This window comes from Sciurus carolinensis, chromosome 11 (genome assembly GCF_902686445.1).
Source record: "Sciurus carolinensis chromosome 11, mSciCar1.2, whole genome shotgun sequence".
NCBI classification, from domain to species: domain Eukaryota; kingdom Metazoa; phylum Chordata; class Mammalia; order Rodentia; family Sciuridae; genus Sciurus; species Sciurus carolinensis.
The window spans coordinates 21,626,339-21,643,183 of record NC_062223.1 but is presented as its reverse complement, the minus strand read 5'-3'; the positions used below and the strand labels follow the sequence as shown (position 1 = coordinate 21,643,183).

General features: G+C 34.1%; 2 protein-coding genes across 2 annotated transcripts; both read left to right on the top strand.

Annotated features, from left to right (window-relative positions):
• Nucleotides 1-830: 830 nt before the first annotated feature.
• Nucleotides 831-2,156, top strand: LOC124959165 (olfactory receptor 1052-like). The gene is made up of 2 exons (XM_047517782.1): nt 831-970; nt 1,229-2,156. The coding sequence occupies exons 1-2, from the start codon at nt 831-833 to the stop codon at nt 2,154-2,156; spliced, it is 1,068 nt and encodes a 355-aa protein (XP_047373738.1).
• Nucleotides 2,157-14,441: 12,285 nt separating this feature from the next.
• LOC124959164 (olfactory receptor 1094-like) lies at nt 14,442-15,360 on the top strand. Its single transcript, XM_047517781.1, is given in 2 exon segments — nt 14,442-14,704; nt 14,706-15,360. Coding segments are annotated over 2 exon segments (918 nt in total).
• Nucleotides 15,361-16,845: the final 1,485 nt, after the last annotated feature.

Sequence of the window (16,845 nt, the reverse complement as noted above, 5' to 3'; positions counted from 1 at the left end):
TATAAAACACCTAATAAATAAATATTCACAATTAGAAACCTTTCTGATATTTTTCCCAGGAAAAAAAAAGTAATAATTTCAACAAAATTGATTATAATATTTTCTGTGTCCATATTCACCAATTTTTTTTCGCTACTGCTTCATTTTAAAATCACCACAAATTATCACTACTGTGTTTGTTGGATTGTTTGTATATGATATAATATTTGTTTTTAAATTATTCTTATTACATCTCTTTGCATGACATTTAGCCCACCATTTCACCATTTTTCTCACATTTTATATTTTTATTCTATTCTTCAGTTACCTGTCTACTCAAAACTACTTTCATATTCAACCAGTATAATGAGAAAAAAGGTTGAACCTGATTTTTCAGTTATCTTAATTGGCTAATTTATCCCTAATATTAAAAGCAACCTACTGCATGAAAATACACATGAATTCATGTACATAAGCACACACACTTGAAATTCTGTTTACAGATTACTTCTGCTATTTTGCATGGCATTACATTGAAACTGTATGTGTAATATGTGTTCCCTGTAATCACTTCCAATAATAATATACTTTTAAAATTTTATAATCAGCAACCTATAGAATTTAGGACTTTAAAAATAATACACTAGATTATGCATAATATGCACATATAATTAAAAGATATAAATTATAATTTTAAAAGCACACATTTAATTTTTTACACTTAAGTTTTCCCTTGTAGAGCTTATATAGGTAAGACCAGAACACCTGTGATATTTCCCTTCTAAAGTTGAGAAAACATTAAATGCATGAATTACTACCCTTGGGAAGAGTGCTAGAACCTTAATTTCCTCATGTCTATCTGTGGCTGTTTTCATGAAACCCAGTGTTCACAAAGCACTGGGGATCCCATCCTCTGTAGACCCAAATCCAAATATAAACCCAACAGTCAGGAAGTTAAGAGGAAAGGGCTAAGAATTCCTCTCCACACCAGGTAGGTGTCCTGCTCATGTGTTCTCAAAAAGGGTTTATAAATGCTTTCTCTGGTCTCCAAAAACAAAAGTTCTAAATCCATGCAGGGATTACAATATGAAGTAAGGTCATCTGCTTCCAATCCATTCCAATTACTGAAATATGCAAAATGGAATTAGGGCATTGCCTGCCAGGTGGCTTTCTTGAAACAGAGAGTGGGTTTATTCCACACTTCCTCAATTAGCTGTATATGAAGTTTTATAGCCTTAATTTTTGTGAGATTCAAAAAATTGGTAACTGAATTTATCCTCCTGGGTCTAACTGAGAATCCTGCACTCAATATTGTTCTCTTTGTGCTGTTTCTCTTGATCTATGTCATTACTGTGGTGGGAAATGTTTGGATTATCATGGTGATTGTGTCCAGTGATCAGCTTCATTCTCCCAAATACTTTTTTCTGAGCCACTTGGCTTTCTTGGATTTTTGCTATTCCTCAGTCTTCATTCCTAAAATGTTGCTGAACTACCTTGCAGGACAGAGAGTCATCTCCTATCATGGTTGTCTCCTTCAATATTCCTTCGTCAGCCTGTTCCTGACTACAGAGTGCTTCCTTCTGGCTGCCATGGCCTATGATCGATACCTTGCCATTTGCTACCCGCTGCATTACAAAGGTCTCATGACCCCCATATTCTGCACCTGCCTAGTGACTACTTCTTACCTGCTGGGTTGTGCCAACTCACTTACCCACCTGAGTGGCTTGCTCAGGCTGTCTTTTTGTGGGCCCAATGTTATTGACCATTATTTCTGTGATATTCCTTTGCTCTTTCGACTTTCCTGTTCTGACAGCCACCACAGTGAGCTTTTATTCCTTATCCTCTCTGGAGCAACCTCAGTGACGACCTTTTTGTTGGTAGCTAGTTCTTACCTGGGAATTCTTATCATGGTCCTGAAAATGAACTCTTCCAGGGGTAGGTACAAAGCCTTATGCACCTGCTCCTCCCACCTGACCGTGGTAACTCTCTTCTATGGAACAGTGATGTCTACCTACTTGGGAACCAGCGCTCACTATCAGCAGGACAGAGAGAAAATTCTGTCTGTGTTTTATACTCTTTTGCTGCCAATACTAAATCTTCTAATATATAGCATAAGAAACAGAGAAGCCAAAGAAGCCATGAAAAGAATAATTAAGAGAAAAATATTGTCCCATTGAATATCAGATTTTAAGAATGTTTTAAGGAATGTTTATTGATCCTTCAAACAGTGAAAACAATACCTACAACTTGTGGTGTGCAAGGAAAGTAATCTGAAGCAGTTTATGTGCAAAGATGCATTAATTATTGTTTTCAGGAACATGCATGCACACATTCACCTTCACCCATGTGAACACACATACACATGTTTACATGAAAATATTTTCCTTTAATCTCTTGGTTCACCATTGAAAGGCCTGTGATGTAAACTGGCAAAAGACAGATTAGCAGAAGTGAAATTAATATGCAACTGGATCAATAATTAGAGACAGAGGTTTATATACTCAATAGGGAAAAGGAAGACAGGAGAAAAAATGTTTCATGGGAAGAATGGGCTTTAATGGAACAAATTGGAGACAAAGAAGTTTGTTATAGTGTTCCTTTTCTTTTATGCAGGTGCAAGTGGGCTTCTCTGTCTTGTTCCTGGCAGAAAAAAAAAAAAAAAAAAACAACAGCTGCTCACCCTCCAAGGGAATTCATGGCAGTTTTTCTATCCTCTCCTTCCTGCAGTGAAGCAGCCTTGGAGAGAACTAATTCAGTCCCATTCCCGGCAATTTCTATGTTTAGTCACATAAAGAAACCTCTAAAAGTCTTCTTTGTGTATCTGTTGAATCTCATGTCTTCAAATATAAATAAAATTTTTGTTCTAATAATCTAACTTTCTATGTAACACATTGAGATCACTTTCTATGAGTTAAATATTGAGGAACCCACCAGCAACAGCACAAACACACACACACACACACACACACACACACACACACACACACACCTCTAGAGGAGAATTGGTCATGGAGTGGAAGTTGAACCTTTCCCTTTACATTTAGAATCCTCTATGACTGAACCATTTCATAAATGAGGACACCAAGGGTTCAGGGACTTGAAAATTTACCTGAGAGAGGACAACATCAAATATGTGAACTGGAATTCAAACACACAGTACCTGCACACTTCTATGCAGATCTCCTCCCCATTTTACAACAACAAGTACAATATTATGCATGTATTATACATGCCGTCTTTTACCTGAAACTCTTGAAAACTGAACTATTTGATTTAAAATTTTCATAGGTACAGAAATGGTTCTTTTTTATGGCCACTCTATGTCAGCCAATTTTACAGACATAACAACATAATAACACAAAGGTATTTTATTATATTAGAGTAGATTAGAATTCATGAAAAATCAGACTTCAGGAAACTTCCATAAAACAGTCAATACATTTGAAAGTGACAATAGTTTTACTTTTTAACAAAATAGTGTTTAGAACGCTATGTTGCATATGTTCTTGTATTATTTCAAATGATGATTATTTTCTGGTCTTTTCAGCATTTTAACCCAATCCAGAGTCATCATTATGCCCAGAATTGAAATGAGAGCAAACAGATTTTGTTAACTACCACTTTTGCAATATATAGTAAATAAGGTTTGGAGTTTGTGAAAAGAATGTTTATATCTTATGATACTAAAGTGGTTTTAAATAATAATTTATAATGATAAAATACATTTTAGCTAAAATCTATGAAAGTGTAACCTTATTCCTAGTGCTTGACATTTAAATTAATGGAAAAGTAATGACGTTAAGTGAAAACATTTTTCATTTTTCTATTAGCCCACAGTTTCTTCCAAAATAATTTGTCAAATATATTGATTACATATACCTATAACAGTACACTATGTGCCAAAATATAAGTAATTGCTGTTATCATTATAACCAAGCTTTCAAATACAAGATCAGTTTGCCTGAAAGGAGAATCCTTACAATATGACAAGCAGCTTTCTGAATGACATTCCATAATCACACACTAAAACTTAAATCTGCATTGCGTATGCTCACACACTCATTTCTTGGTGTTAGAAATTTGAATTTTTACATCAGACCAGGTAATTCATGGCATAATTAAGTGGTTACAGGAGCTGCTGCTTTGACTGTAGCTTCACTTGCTGTAGTTTCAATATGCTGTCTGTAAGGAAAAGACGGGACATGGTCAAGATATTTTCAGAGAAAGAGCTCTAGTTTATTGCTAGTTATTATTATTCATCAATTCCTGTGCCTAATTCATAAATTAAACTGTGTCATAGATATTCATGGATGGGGAAATAGCACATTTATCTCTTTGTACACAGGAGTTCTACGTCAGTGGATTCAACCAGCCACAGCTTGAAAATATGCAGGAAAAGATAAATAAAGAAGAATGATGTGGTAATAAAAAATAAATATAAAATGCAATATAACAAATAGCTGTATACTATTTACATTTTATTAGGCATTATAAATAATTAAAAGTAATATTACAAGCAATGATTTAAAGTATGTGGGATTTAAACATAGGTTATGCACAAATATTACACCATTTTATGTAAGTGACTTAGGTATTCATGGATGTAGGTATTGGTAGTGGATCTTGAAACCAAACCACTATGAATGCCAAGGGAAGACTCTGTAGGATAGAATATGTAGGTGTGTGTGTGTATGTGTATTTGGATTAGTCCTAGTTACTTATTAGACATTCTGAATTCCAGTTTACCTCTCTTTTATAGTAAGTACTGTGAAACATTAATTTGTTGCTTAAGCTAACCAAGGTAGCTAAGAATATCTGAGTACAGATACAATCATATGTTTATTTGACATCTGAACATTATACATCTATCTCCCAAATAAGCTCTCTTTCTCAAAGTTCTTCAGGCCTTTCAAACTCAGTTATTCTGAGTTTTCTATTAGTTTTACAGTATATTTTCTATTAGTTTTACAGTATATTTTCTGGATAAAGTGTTTCCATACACTCGGTCAATAAACACAAGCTGGATACCCAGAAGATCCACCTTAATTCATTTCTTTTCCTTTCTCCCAATATTTATTGGGTTATAGCTGATAAATGGTGGTTTTTAAATGCCCTTCTAAATAGCTTCCTTTAGTAATCATCATCACTCCTGTCTCAATTCAGGTCCTGGTATTCTCTAGGAATAGTCTTCTAAGTCCTTCCCTTGAGCCTGCCTCCTTCCCTAGAAGTATCCCCAGTTCTACCTCAGAGCAAAGTTTTTACCTATCATACTTTCCTTAATGCCACACATTGTCTCTCCTGTTAATAAAAATCCCTTTGATTATTTGCACTTGCCTTTAGATTTCACATCCACTCCTACCGCCTTCCTGTTTCAGAATAAAAGCTCGATCTGTAGTAAACAAGTTGCTGTTTTCAGTTTACCATGGTGTCAGTTGTTCCTTCCTTGCCCTAGCATACATGCATCATTCTGTTTAAAAAATTTCCCTCCAATGTAATGATCCTTATCCCAAATACAGAGCAAGAGTGCCCAACTCTCGAAATGATTTTCTTCGTAATGTTCTTGAGAAAAATGGGATTCCTTCCTCCATTTTTTTTTTTTTTTTATCATTGCCCCTTCCACCCTAAAAGAAGCAGGTTGTGAAATTTTGTTTTCACTTCTAACTCCTTTTCTGAATTCTTTATTCCTGGTGTCTTTATAGGAGGCAAGGACTCCATTGTTCTGGTATTATTAGGAAAGTGACTATCACTCAGTAGGGGCTCCATACTCACTGGTCGAATAACTTTGTGAGTTAAATGTCTCACAGAATGGCTTTATCAGCTACCATGCACTAGCATATTTGCTGTTGAAGAGTAAATGAGCTGGGATTGCTGGTGCACGCCTGTAATCCCAGGTACTCAGGAAACGGAGGCAGGAGGATCACAAGTTCGAGGTTAGCCTTGGCAATTTAGTGAGATTCTATCTCAGAATAAAATAGAATAGACTGGGGAGGTAGCTCAGTACTAGAATGCTCTGGGTTCAATTCCTGGTATATATATAAAACTGAATCAATAACAACTAAAAAATACAGGAGTTTTTATATTATTAATAAAAGTTAGCCACTTTTTGGAGTAAGGCCTTCAATATATTTAGGTATGGGTATAATATATAAAGATTAAGGAACTCTTATTGATAATTATAAAATAAATATCAAATAATGTAATAATTGACTTCTCATACTCTACTAAAATTGGAACTTGATAACATGTAAATGGTCAAGTAGTTAAGGTTATGAAGAAATTAAGAGTCAAAAAGCAGTATTTATAAAAATAAGAAATTGCTTGGCTACTTCACATTACTTCCTAATAATATATGGTGGAAAGCCATCATTTTGGTCCCAGAACACTACATCATTACTTGTAGTTCTTTTGGGGGGGGTGGTGTGAGTACTTGGTATTGAACCTAGGGGTGCTTTACCACTGGGCTATATCCCCAGCACTCTTTATTTTATTTTATTTTTAAGACAGGTTCTCACTAGATTGCCCAGTCTGGCCTTGAACTCACAATCCTCCTGCCTCAGCCTCTGCAATGGCTGGGACTACAGGTGTGCACCACCATGACTGGATACTTGTGGCTATTTATCTAAAGAAAACAAATCAGTGTTTGTTTTCTTCTTTAACTCTGAGAACTAAGCTTGATGATGAGCATGTCCTACCTGCATCCCTTGGACCCCATAGGGGACAGGTCTTGCCTTTCGAAGTGGTCCACCACAGTCTAAACCTTTTAGGTGCTTTCATAACGTGACGAGAGACATCCTCCATATCATCCCTCCCTTATTTCCTTGACAGTTTCCTTGGTAGTGTATCTGTGCTACTCATTGACTCGTTTTTCTCAGGATGTCCTTCTGTAATACGTGTCATACTGTAACTGACTAGTATGTGCAGCACATTTTGAGATCCTCAAACCTAAGGGATCACTTCAGTTCCTGTGGGACACCTGCATTGAGTCAGGAGAGTGGGGTGGTCGTTCACCTGCATCTTGGGGCACATAAAGGTTGGTCCCTTTTTTAATCTTGGTTTTGGTAAAATTCACACTCAGTAAATTATCCTCTCCTTTTATAAGTGGCTTTTGCACATGCTTTTATACATTCTGCTAAATTGTGACTTTGCCTATTAATTATCTTTCTGTGGCAAAACTACTGATCCCAATGATTCTACTCTCTTAGGTATCTAAGCCTGTAAAAAAACCTCAGTCTGTGGTTAATGAAAGTTTTCCAGATCAAAATTTTTCAAATTATCTTTTATATTTTCTTTCAATTTACTATTTTCTAACCTTTATGCTTACTTCTTGTTTATTTATCTTTTGGGAAGTGTGGTAAGGCAAGAAGCATTGTGATTGTACATTTGAAATTTTTTTAAATGTTTTAATTTCTGCCACCTTTGATTCAATTTCACTGAATTTTTATTTTTGTGTGTTTTAATTTGATCTTCTTTTTATTATGCCAGAGTATTTACATGTCTCACAATCATTGCTCATCTTTGAGGTGGCTCCCTGAAAAGCATTCTTTGGCTCTGTCGTCCACTCTTTGTACAGGTGGCGCCTCACATTCACTCTAAAAGGTGTTGAAACCCATTGCATTATACCTTGTCTCTTTTATCATATTCTCGTCTCTCCATGTGTTTATCATGCCTGATATTATTTCTCTCCATTTCTCTCCTAAATTGTAATATTTTTAGATTGTTGTAAGTACCAATACCGAACAACAAATACTATCATTATGGACAACTATAATGTACTGATAAAAAATGCGGAAAGAGAACAAAAATAAAAACTAAAATAAACTTAAAAAATAGTGGACCCTCAAATGTAATTGTGATTATAAATATGTAAATGATTATGTAAATCATCTCACTATTCTAAAATTCAATTTGCTTATATGTAAAATGACAAATTATACTGTCAATTCCAAGTGGGCTGTTATGAGGAGCATCTGGAAAATAGATGAAAAGGAGAAAATCTCTCATGCCTTCCTAGTCTATCAATATTAAACTAATTTACTATAGCCCTAGCAGTGCAGGTTAGTGTGAGTGTGCAGGGGTCCACATGCTAGTGTTTATTGTATGTGTGTTCTTTAAAGCAAACTATAGAGCGACTCTCTCACTTCATGAAGTTACATGATTTATGAGGTTTTACAGTTTTACCTTTTTCATCTCTACATCTGTGCCATTGCTTGTATTCATCATAATACTTTTGACTATTAATCCTTTGAGAAACTCAAAATTGATATTTTAGTCACTGCAAACAAAGCAGTTTATAATCTGAACAGAAAAAAATGTCAATGCATTTGAACGATTGCAAATTGATCTACTAGATATTGCAAGAAACATTGTGATTGTACATTACTATAGCTCAACATAATTAACAGCTTTTTTCAGTATAAAGTGACTGATATTGCCAACATAAGCAAACTGGGCAGCTTATGCCCAGTTTGTTATAAATTTTTTAAGTTTATGTTATAAATTTTTAACCAAAGCCTAAAGAAAAGAACTCTAGTTATTGCATAAATGTGTGCATTAATGTGTTCTTTCAGAGTCCTTTCCATTTTATTATTTAACAAATGATCATATTGTTTTTGAACCAGGAGGTAATTGGAGCACCTTCCCATTGGAGCATCTACTGTGGGAATATTTCCTCAACAGTTAAGTAAGGGGATATATATTTTCTAAATGAATCATATTCATAAGGTGATTAAAACTGTATTTGCTGTTCCTCAGGTAAGAGAAATTTTCAGAACACTATCAGAATATTTTAGGAAAACTAAAAATGAAGATTGAATATATTCTTTTGTTATAATTCTTCATACATTACATATGTAGTATAAAATGTATGTGTGTGTGTGTGTGTGTGTGTGTGTGTGTGTGTGTATTGCTGAGAATCAATCCCGAGGCCTCTGGTATGCTAAGCAACTACTCTATCATTAAGCTGGATCTCTAGGCCCAAAGTCCTTTAACTCTTCCTATTACATAGGTGAACAAAGTATATTCATCAGAATCTAATTTATACAAGGATCCACCAAAGAATTCAAAATGAATATGTCAGGGAAAGCAACAGAGAAAATAGAAAATGCCGAATTTATGTTTGTATAGATAAATTTAAAAAGTTTCAAATAGACTGCATGCTTTCAATTCAACATGGAAGAAAATGACCCAGTTTAAACTATGAACAAGCAGGAATTAATCAATAAAAAGAAAACGCACATTTGCCTTGTACACATATTTGGATTATCTATTTTGTTTTACTGAGAAAAACAATAATTCTGTTAATTTTGCTTTGTTATTTATATAATCCAGAAGCCACTCAGAACTACTAGTGACTTCTAATACTTCTTTCATTGAATCTTTATAAAAATCCAAATATATCAAGGAGTAAGTCTTGCTTTATTTCAGTGGGGATGGAGGGGATGGTGATATCACTCACAGAAGGGAGTTGAAGTCTAAGAGGTGGCAATGCAAGACTCTCAAAAGGGCATGCACCATGAGTGAGACATTGTATTGGCCCCTGCCTCTGGGATTTAGCTTTAAGAGTCACCTCAAAAGTAAAATAATTGCTCACAAAAGTTCATTGATGTACTAAGTCTTCCAAAAATCACTGTTTTCTCTTCCTTGGCAAAGTTAAAATATCAACAACAAACCTAAGATATTTGGAGTTTTTGCCATGTATTCAAATTGTACTTCAAGATATGGATTTATATTAATTTCAAAAGTTGACCACATTTTATTAAATTGTTCAAGAATCAATGTCCTGGTCTCTTGAGAACACTAAGTTCTTTTAAAATGAGTTAATAATTTTCAAAACAGACCTAGAATAACTCCTCTTTTGGCATCTAGTAGCAAGGAAGTTAAAAACAATTTGATCACAGTGTAGCACATGGACTATGTAAGTTTTGGAAGGCAGGAGCAGTGTGGTTAAAGGGAGATTGGATTTGATTAGTACATATTAAAATGTGACACTCAACTCTGCTAATATGTACCATTAATATCTATTAACCAAATTTGGAGAAAAATAGAAAGAAATGTCAGTTTTAAGAGAAACTAGGTTGAAGAACTTAACATCTTAGCCTATTATCATTTCATATGCCCAAAGCATAATGAAGCCCATTATGAAATACAGTTGCACAAATTCATAGTGTATTTTTGGTGTCAACATATCACCCAATGTACAAAACCTCTATATTCTCTGAAAAAAAACTCAAGAGGCATCAAGAGTGTGCAGTGGAAAAAGTCATAATCAAATATGGAATCCAGTATTTATTGGATTAAATCCTGATAGAATAATGTTTGAGTGTGTATTAAACAACAAATAAACCTGTAGTTAAAGAATGAAATACCAAACTCAGGGTTCTGATAACATACATATTTTCAATGATTTAGTTATAATCCTAATTTAGTGACCCAATATTTGTTAATTAGAACAAAATGTCTAATAATAAAATGTTCTACTATGTAGTTGTCTTAAATGTATAACCAAAACTGGCACACTAAAAACTTTGCTTTCTGTCATTTTCCTTTTTTTTTTTTTGGTATGTTGAATCAGTCTATCTGGCTGTGTATCATTACTCTGCTTGTTCAATCAAGTATATTGATATTTTAAAAGAGGAAAAAAAATCACTGGGGAGAAATCCTATCACATACGGTTTTTAACCATGACATTGAGTGATGAACTTTTATTTTCATATTCCAAATCCTGTGTTACTTACCTTGACCTCAGTACATTATCTAACTGATAGCAAGAATTATATGAGGCTTGACCTTTCTCTTGTGAATCCTAATCACATTTAAAAATGGGCACATTTCATACTATTGAACAAAGTTGTATTTAATTTTTTTTCCTGTACCTCACTTGCATGTACTTTCTTTGGTCAAGCAGTCAAAACTCTAAGAGAAGGGGAGTCATCTGATCACAACACAAACACACATGACTGTATGCAGAAAATGACAATAGAGATGTCAAATTTCCATCACCCTCATTAACTAGGAATGTATTATACCTTCTTAAGTGATACATTATTGCATACAGATTAACTTTATATTATTCCAACCTCTCTATTCTTATTCCCTCTACAGTATATAGAAGCAATCACTAAGAACCACCACTGTGTAAGTTTTTCCAAATTTTTTATAAAATGAATTTTGTTGTGCTATTAAATACATAAATTATATACCAATATATACACATACACACACACATATATATAAACACATGTTAATTGAGTTATACAGACTTAATATTTACACAGTTGATTTATGATATTCACATTAGATTTTAATTGGCTTTTTTAATTGGCTTTTTTTAATTAGCAAAAGAAAACTTACCAACAAAATGAACCATATTTTTTTGGAAATTCTAAATTTATTAATGTGATACAGTACCATCATTTTCTGTAAATTTCTCTTTATTCAAAAGTTTGCCTTTGATTTTTTTCCTGATTAATCCATTTGAGTATATGTTGTTCCCTAATTTTGTAGAAATATTTATTTATTAGACATTTAATTTTTTTTCTCCAAATGACTGTAACTTTAACACTCCTACCAGGAGCATAAGAATGTTTTATTTACTTCATTGCTTAATCATCATTTGGTAAAGACTTAAATTTTTGTTATTTTTCAAGTGTTGTGGACAGTTTTATATAATTTTACATTTTCATTTTTCGGACCATTGTTAATACATATATGTTGTTCATAGAGGTATCTTTTATTGTGTCTGTATGTATATTTGTGTCCATTTTTTAATGGAGTTTCACTATATCATTAAAAGCACAAGTGTACCTATTTTCTCCAGTCTGTGACTTATTCTTTTACTCTATTTGTGGGATCTTATCATGCAGACCTTTAAGGTTATAAATCCGCAGACTAATAAATCTTTGTGAGTTTGACTTGTGTTTGAGGATCTCTTAGATGATGAGTGATAAACTCATTCTTCACTTGTAAAGTGTGGGTATGCACTATGAAAAACATCAATGACCTTGGCAGCTTTGACATTTGAGGGACCCTCAGGAGGAGAAAGTTCTCCAGATGTGAGAAAGAAAACACCGGGATATTGTTTGAAGACTCATGAAAAGAGAGACTTTCTATGTGTGCTGCTGAAACGTGAGCATTACATTTACACATCTCCTTTAGGAAAGCACCCTGTGAATATACTGTATGTTCCAAAGTTATTGTGCTGCTGGAAATATAGTATAATGTCCTGCCTTGGGAAAGAGAATGATTTTCCACAAAGTCATAATTAAAAATCATAAAAAAGAATAAAGAAGACCAGAAAGGACAAAGGAAAGAAGGGAAGGAAGGAAGAGGGAGTGGCTGAGGGAAGGGGTAGAGAGGAAGGCATCCATCTTACTCAAGAGCATTTTTTCACTTCTTTGCCTTTATTGTTTCTAACAATTCTTTGAAAAAATATTATCCTGATATTGACAATTCTTCATAATCCTGGCAACCAATCCCAGAAGATTGTTGAAATGTCGCTTCCTCTCATTCTGTCACTCTAGTCCATCACTAATCTAATCTATTACTATTTTTAATCCAAATATCTCTTTCTCTTACTGATAGAATTGACATCAATCTATTGAAACTGGAACTTGACTTATATTCATGACTCTAAGTAGCTAATAGATTATCATTTGCGGCAGATCATGTGCACTCAAGACTGACTCAAATTTCCTATTGTTTGGGGTACATAAAAATTAACAAATAAATGCAACAAATCAGTGCAAAACTATAATAAAATTGATCCTGAAAGTAGTGCAGTCTTATGGACTAATAGAAACTGAATTTACATATAGATAACACTTTGACACATTGTTTAACAATAAGACTAATGAAGACAGATTTATTCTAATTCTTCTTTTATTTAAACATTTACTCTTAATTTTAATTTTTATATTTTGCTATACAAATTATTTGTTAACTTAAATTCAAATATTATTTTTGTTATTTATGAAATATTTTAATTGAATCTTAATGAATAGTTACATTGCTATTATTTCATGGAATGAATCTACAAGAAATACCTAAAAATATAAAAGTTTTAAAAAATGGATGGAATTAGAGAATATCATGCTAAGTGAAATAAGCCAATCCCAAAATACCAAAGGCCAAACAAATATTTTCCCTAAGTGGATGATGATATAAAATGGGGGTGGGGAGGTAGGGGGTGAGAGAAGAATGGAGGAAATTAATTATGTAGAGGGAAATGAGAGCAGGGAGCAGGTATGAAAAATGGTGGAATGAGACAAACATCATTACCCTATGTACATGTATGATTGCACGAATGGTATGAATCTACATTGTGTACAACCATAGAAATGAAAAGATGTACCCCATTTGTGTACAATGAATCAAAATGCAAAATGCAGTCTGCAAAAATAAAAAAAATTAAAAAATTAAACTGAAAAAAAAAATAAGAGGTCAATAATGTCAGATGCTGTGGAGTGGTAATCAATGAGAATGGAATAAGAGCAAGAGAATTTGTCTGGCTTAATTTTAAATAACACTAGAATTTCAAGTTACATGTATTACTTTTATAATCATAAATAAATTAGCTATTTCCATTTGGAAAAAAATCATGTTTCATATTTTTTCAGAATAATTCTACTGATTTTCACCTGAGTTTTGAAGGAGTGCAAAAACAGAGCATGTAAATAATTTGGATTTCCAAAAGAAATGAAATAACCAACAATTTTGCTAAAATAAGACATTTCAATACCAAGTGTTTAATAAATTTGAATAAAATGTGTGCTTTCATAAAATTTTCATGATCTCTCTTCCTCCTGAAATATTAATTCTACCAAGAATCATCACAAAAAAGCCTAGTGGAGGGATAGTTGTTTGTTTATAAAATTAGTTCCTAAAATATTAGAACACAGGGAGGTTGCTACTCTGTAAGATCAACATAAATCAGCATTTTATATGTAGATACTTACTTTAAATAAAATTTTATTAATGCCTTTTTGTTATTTATTCTCTGTTATAGAATTTATAATGCTTTAATTCTGAAAGAGCATAGATTATAGCAAATCATTTTACACAGGTACTGAAAGGTCTAGAATTCTGACGTCTTTTTTTCCTATGATGTGAACACTGACATCACATGGGTTTGGATGTTAGAATCTTTTGGTTTTTTTATTTTTTTATTTTTCCTGCTCACTTTGTGTTTCGATATGATTTAACACTAAATAGCTAAGGCTTTAGGAATGGCATGTATTGAGTCAGACAACACACCAGCACCTTGCAACTGATCCTGCACGAGCATCCTACCCTTGACCTACCATCTTGTCATTTTCTCCTGAACTTCTGCTTGCCCATTATATACTGACAAGAAATGATATAACAATGTAGTGTATTTTCCCTTGATATATAATGTTGTTCATTATTTTCATAGCAGCATGAACGACGATCTGAATATCTTCAAGCTTGTACTATGAGATTTCAGCATGAATAATGTCACTGAAGTTACCGTGTTTGTACTCAAGGGCTTCACAGACAGCAAAGAACTGCAGATCGTTCTCTTCTTCTTGTTTCTACCAGTTTACCTTTTCACTCTCATAGGTAATTTAGGATTGATTATATTGGTCTCTGGGGATTCCAGGCTCTGCAACCCAATGTACTATTTTCTGAGTGCTTTATCATTCTTGGATGCCTGCTTTTCTACTGTTATTACTGCAAAAATGTTAATAGATTTTCTTTCAAAAACAAGTCATTTCATTCCTTGGATGTGCAGCACAAATGTTCCTTGCTGTTACTTTTGGAACCACAGAGTGCTTTCTCTTGGCAGCCATGGCTTATGATCGCTATGTGGCCATCTACAACCCACTTCTCTATTCAGTGAGCATGTCACCCAGGGTCTATGTGCCACTCATCATCGCTCCCTACATTGGAGGAATGCTACACGCTAGTATTCACACAGTGGCCACTTTTAGCCTGTCCTTCTGTGGGTCCAATGAAATTAGACATATATTCTGTGATATTCCTCCTCTACTGGCCATTTCCTGTTCTGACACTCACATAAATGAGCTTCTGCTCTTCCTCTTTGTGAGCTCCATTGAGATAGTCACCATCCTGATTGTCCTGATCTCCTATGGCTTCATCCTGTTGGCCATTCTGAAGATGCATTCTGCTGAAGGGAGGAAGAAAGTGTTCTCTACCTGTGGCTCCCACCTGACTGGAGTGTCCATTTATCATGGGACCATCCTCTTCATGTACATGAGACCAAGTTCCAGCTATGCTTTGGAGCATGACATGATTGTGTCGATATTTTACACCATTGTGATTCCCATGCTGAATCCTATCATCTACAGCTTGAGAAACAAAGATGTTAAGGAAGCAATGAATAGAATGTTTGGGAAAAGTTAGTGTATGGATAAACTGAATTTTTCAAATAAAAGTTTGAAGTGACAAAAATGAAGAATAAATTCAAGATGCCCTTATTGCCTGTTCTGAGAAACAAAGGTAGTATTTTATTTTAGTGGTGTTTTTCTTTCTTTTTTTTTTTTCTTTTTAACATTTTGAAATAAAGATAATAGTCACCCTGGAATCTATGCAGATTTTACACATGTAATAAAGTATTGTATATTTGTTTCTTTTAAGTTCACACACACACATACCTGTGTAAACATATATGCACATGTAAGTTGATAGCTATTGTTTCCTATGGCCACCTTCACAGAACACCCTAGGCTAGGTTCCTTCAACAAGAAATTCATTTGAATTCGGTTCCATAGGCTACATGTCTAACACCAATGTGTTGGCAGGTTGATACAATCTGAGGATGCCTCCATGATTTATAGATACCCATCTTTCCCCATTTTTTCTTATGATCTTTCCTCTGTATATACATCTGTGTCTTAATCTCCACTTTTTTGTAAGGACATTGGACAAATTGAATTAAGACCCACACAGGAGTTCTCTTAAATAATTATTTGTTTAAAGAAACTATTTCTGAATGCAGTCACATTCTGAAGTATATGAGGAGTTTAAATTTCAGCATATAAACATACAGATACAGAAAGAGGCATATATACAGTTTTTATAAGAAACCATACAGTGTTATCCTTCACCTCCATAGAACTCAAATTGTATGGGTTGCCATCATTGCAATTATATAAAACTTTACATATTATATCTGAATATTTTATCAAATATGCATTCAATTAGAAAACTACAGATCACAAAGACCCTGTAATCCTACCCACCTGTCTATTCAATGGTGTCTGACACCTGTTCAGAGTATTGTTCTCCAGGTTCATGTCTATGCAGCAAGCTAATTTCAGTCTGTGGTTCAGACACCACAGATAACCTGCTCAGATTCCTGGGTGTCATCATGGAACTGATTTGTGAGAATGCATTTCTTCCTTTCAATGCTATGGTCAAAGCATGGGTATAAATGCCATTTCTTACACTCACAGAAGACAGTTGATGTTAGCATTTATCAGGGTTATACTTAAACTCAAGAAAAACGAAAGGGAAGTATCACTCAGAGAGAAAGGTACAGTTGATTGCAAATTTGGTTCTTATAGAACTGAGCCTCCATTCACCATTATGAGATTCTGCAGGATCAGAGCCTACTCTGCCTTTTTCCTTGCTATTGAACTATGGCCCATTTGTCCCTACTATTCAGTGAGGTTCTCATGAATGCTACCATTCCCCATTGCCCAGGCCCAAAATCAAAAGGACAGGAAAAGGTCCATATTGTGCTTACATTTAGCAGATCTCATTTTCATTGCACTGACGCATCTCTTCTAAAAGTAATTTAAGGGGCTGTGTCCTTTCTCCCTGCTCCATCCTTCTCTTCCTCACGTTCAGTTTCCTATCTTCCTTCATATACATTCTTAGGTTCAT

Coding starts and splice junctions, on each gene's coding strand:
- LOC124959165 (XM_047517782.1), top strand. CDS start 831: ATGTCTATCTGTGGCTGTTTTCATGAAACCCAGTGTTCACAAAGCACT. Junction 971..1,228: donor AGAATTCCTCTCCACACCAG/GTAGGTGTCCTG, acceptor AATTTTTGTGAG/ATTCAAAAAATTGGTAACTG.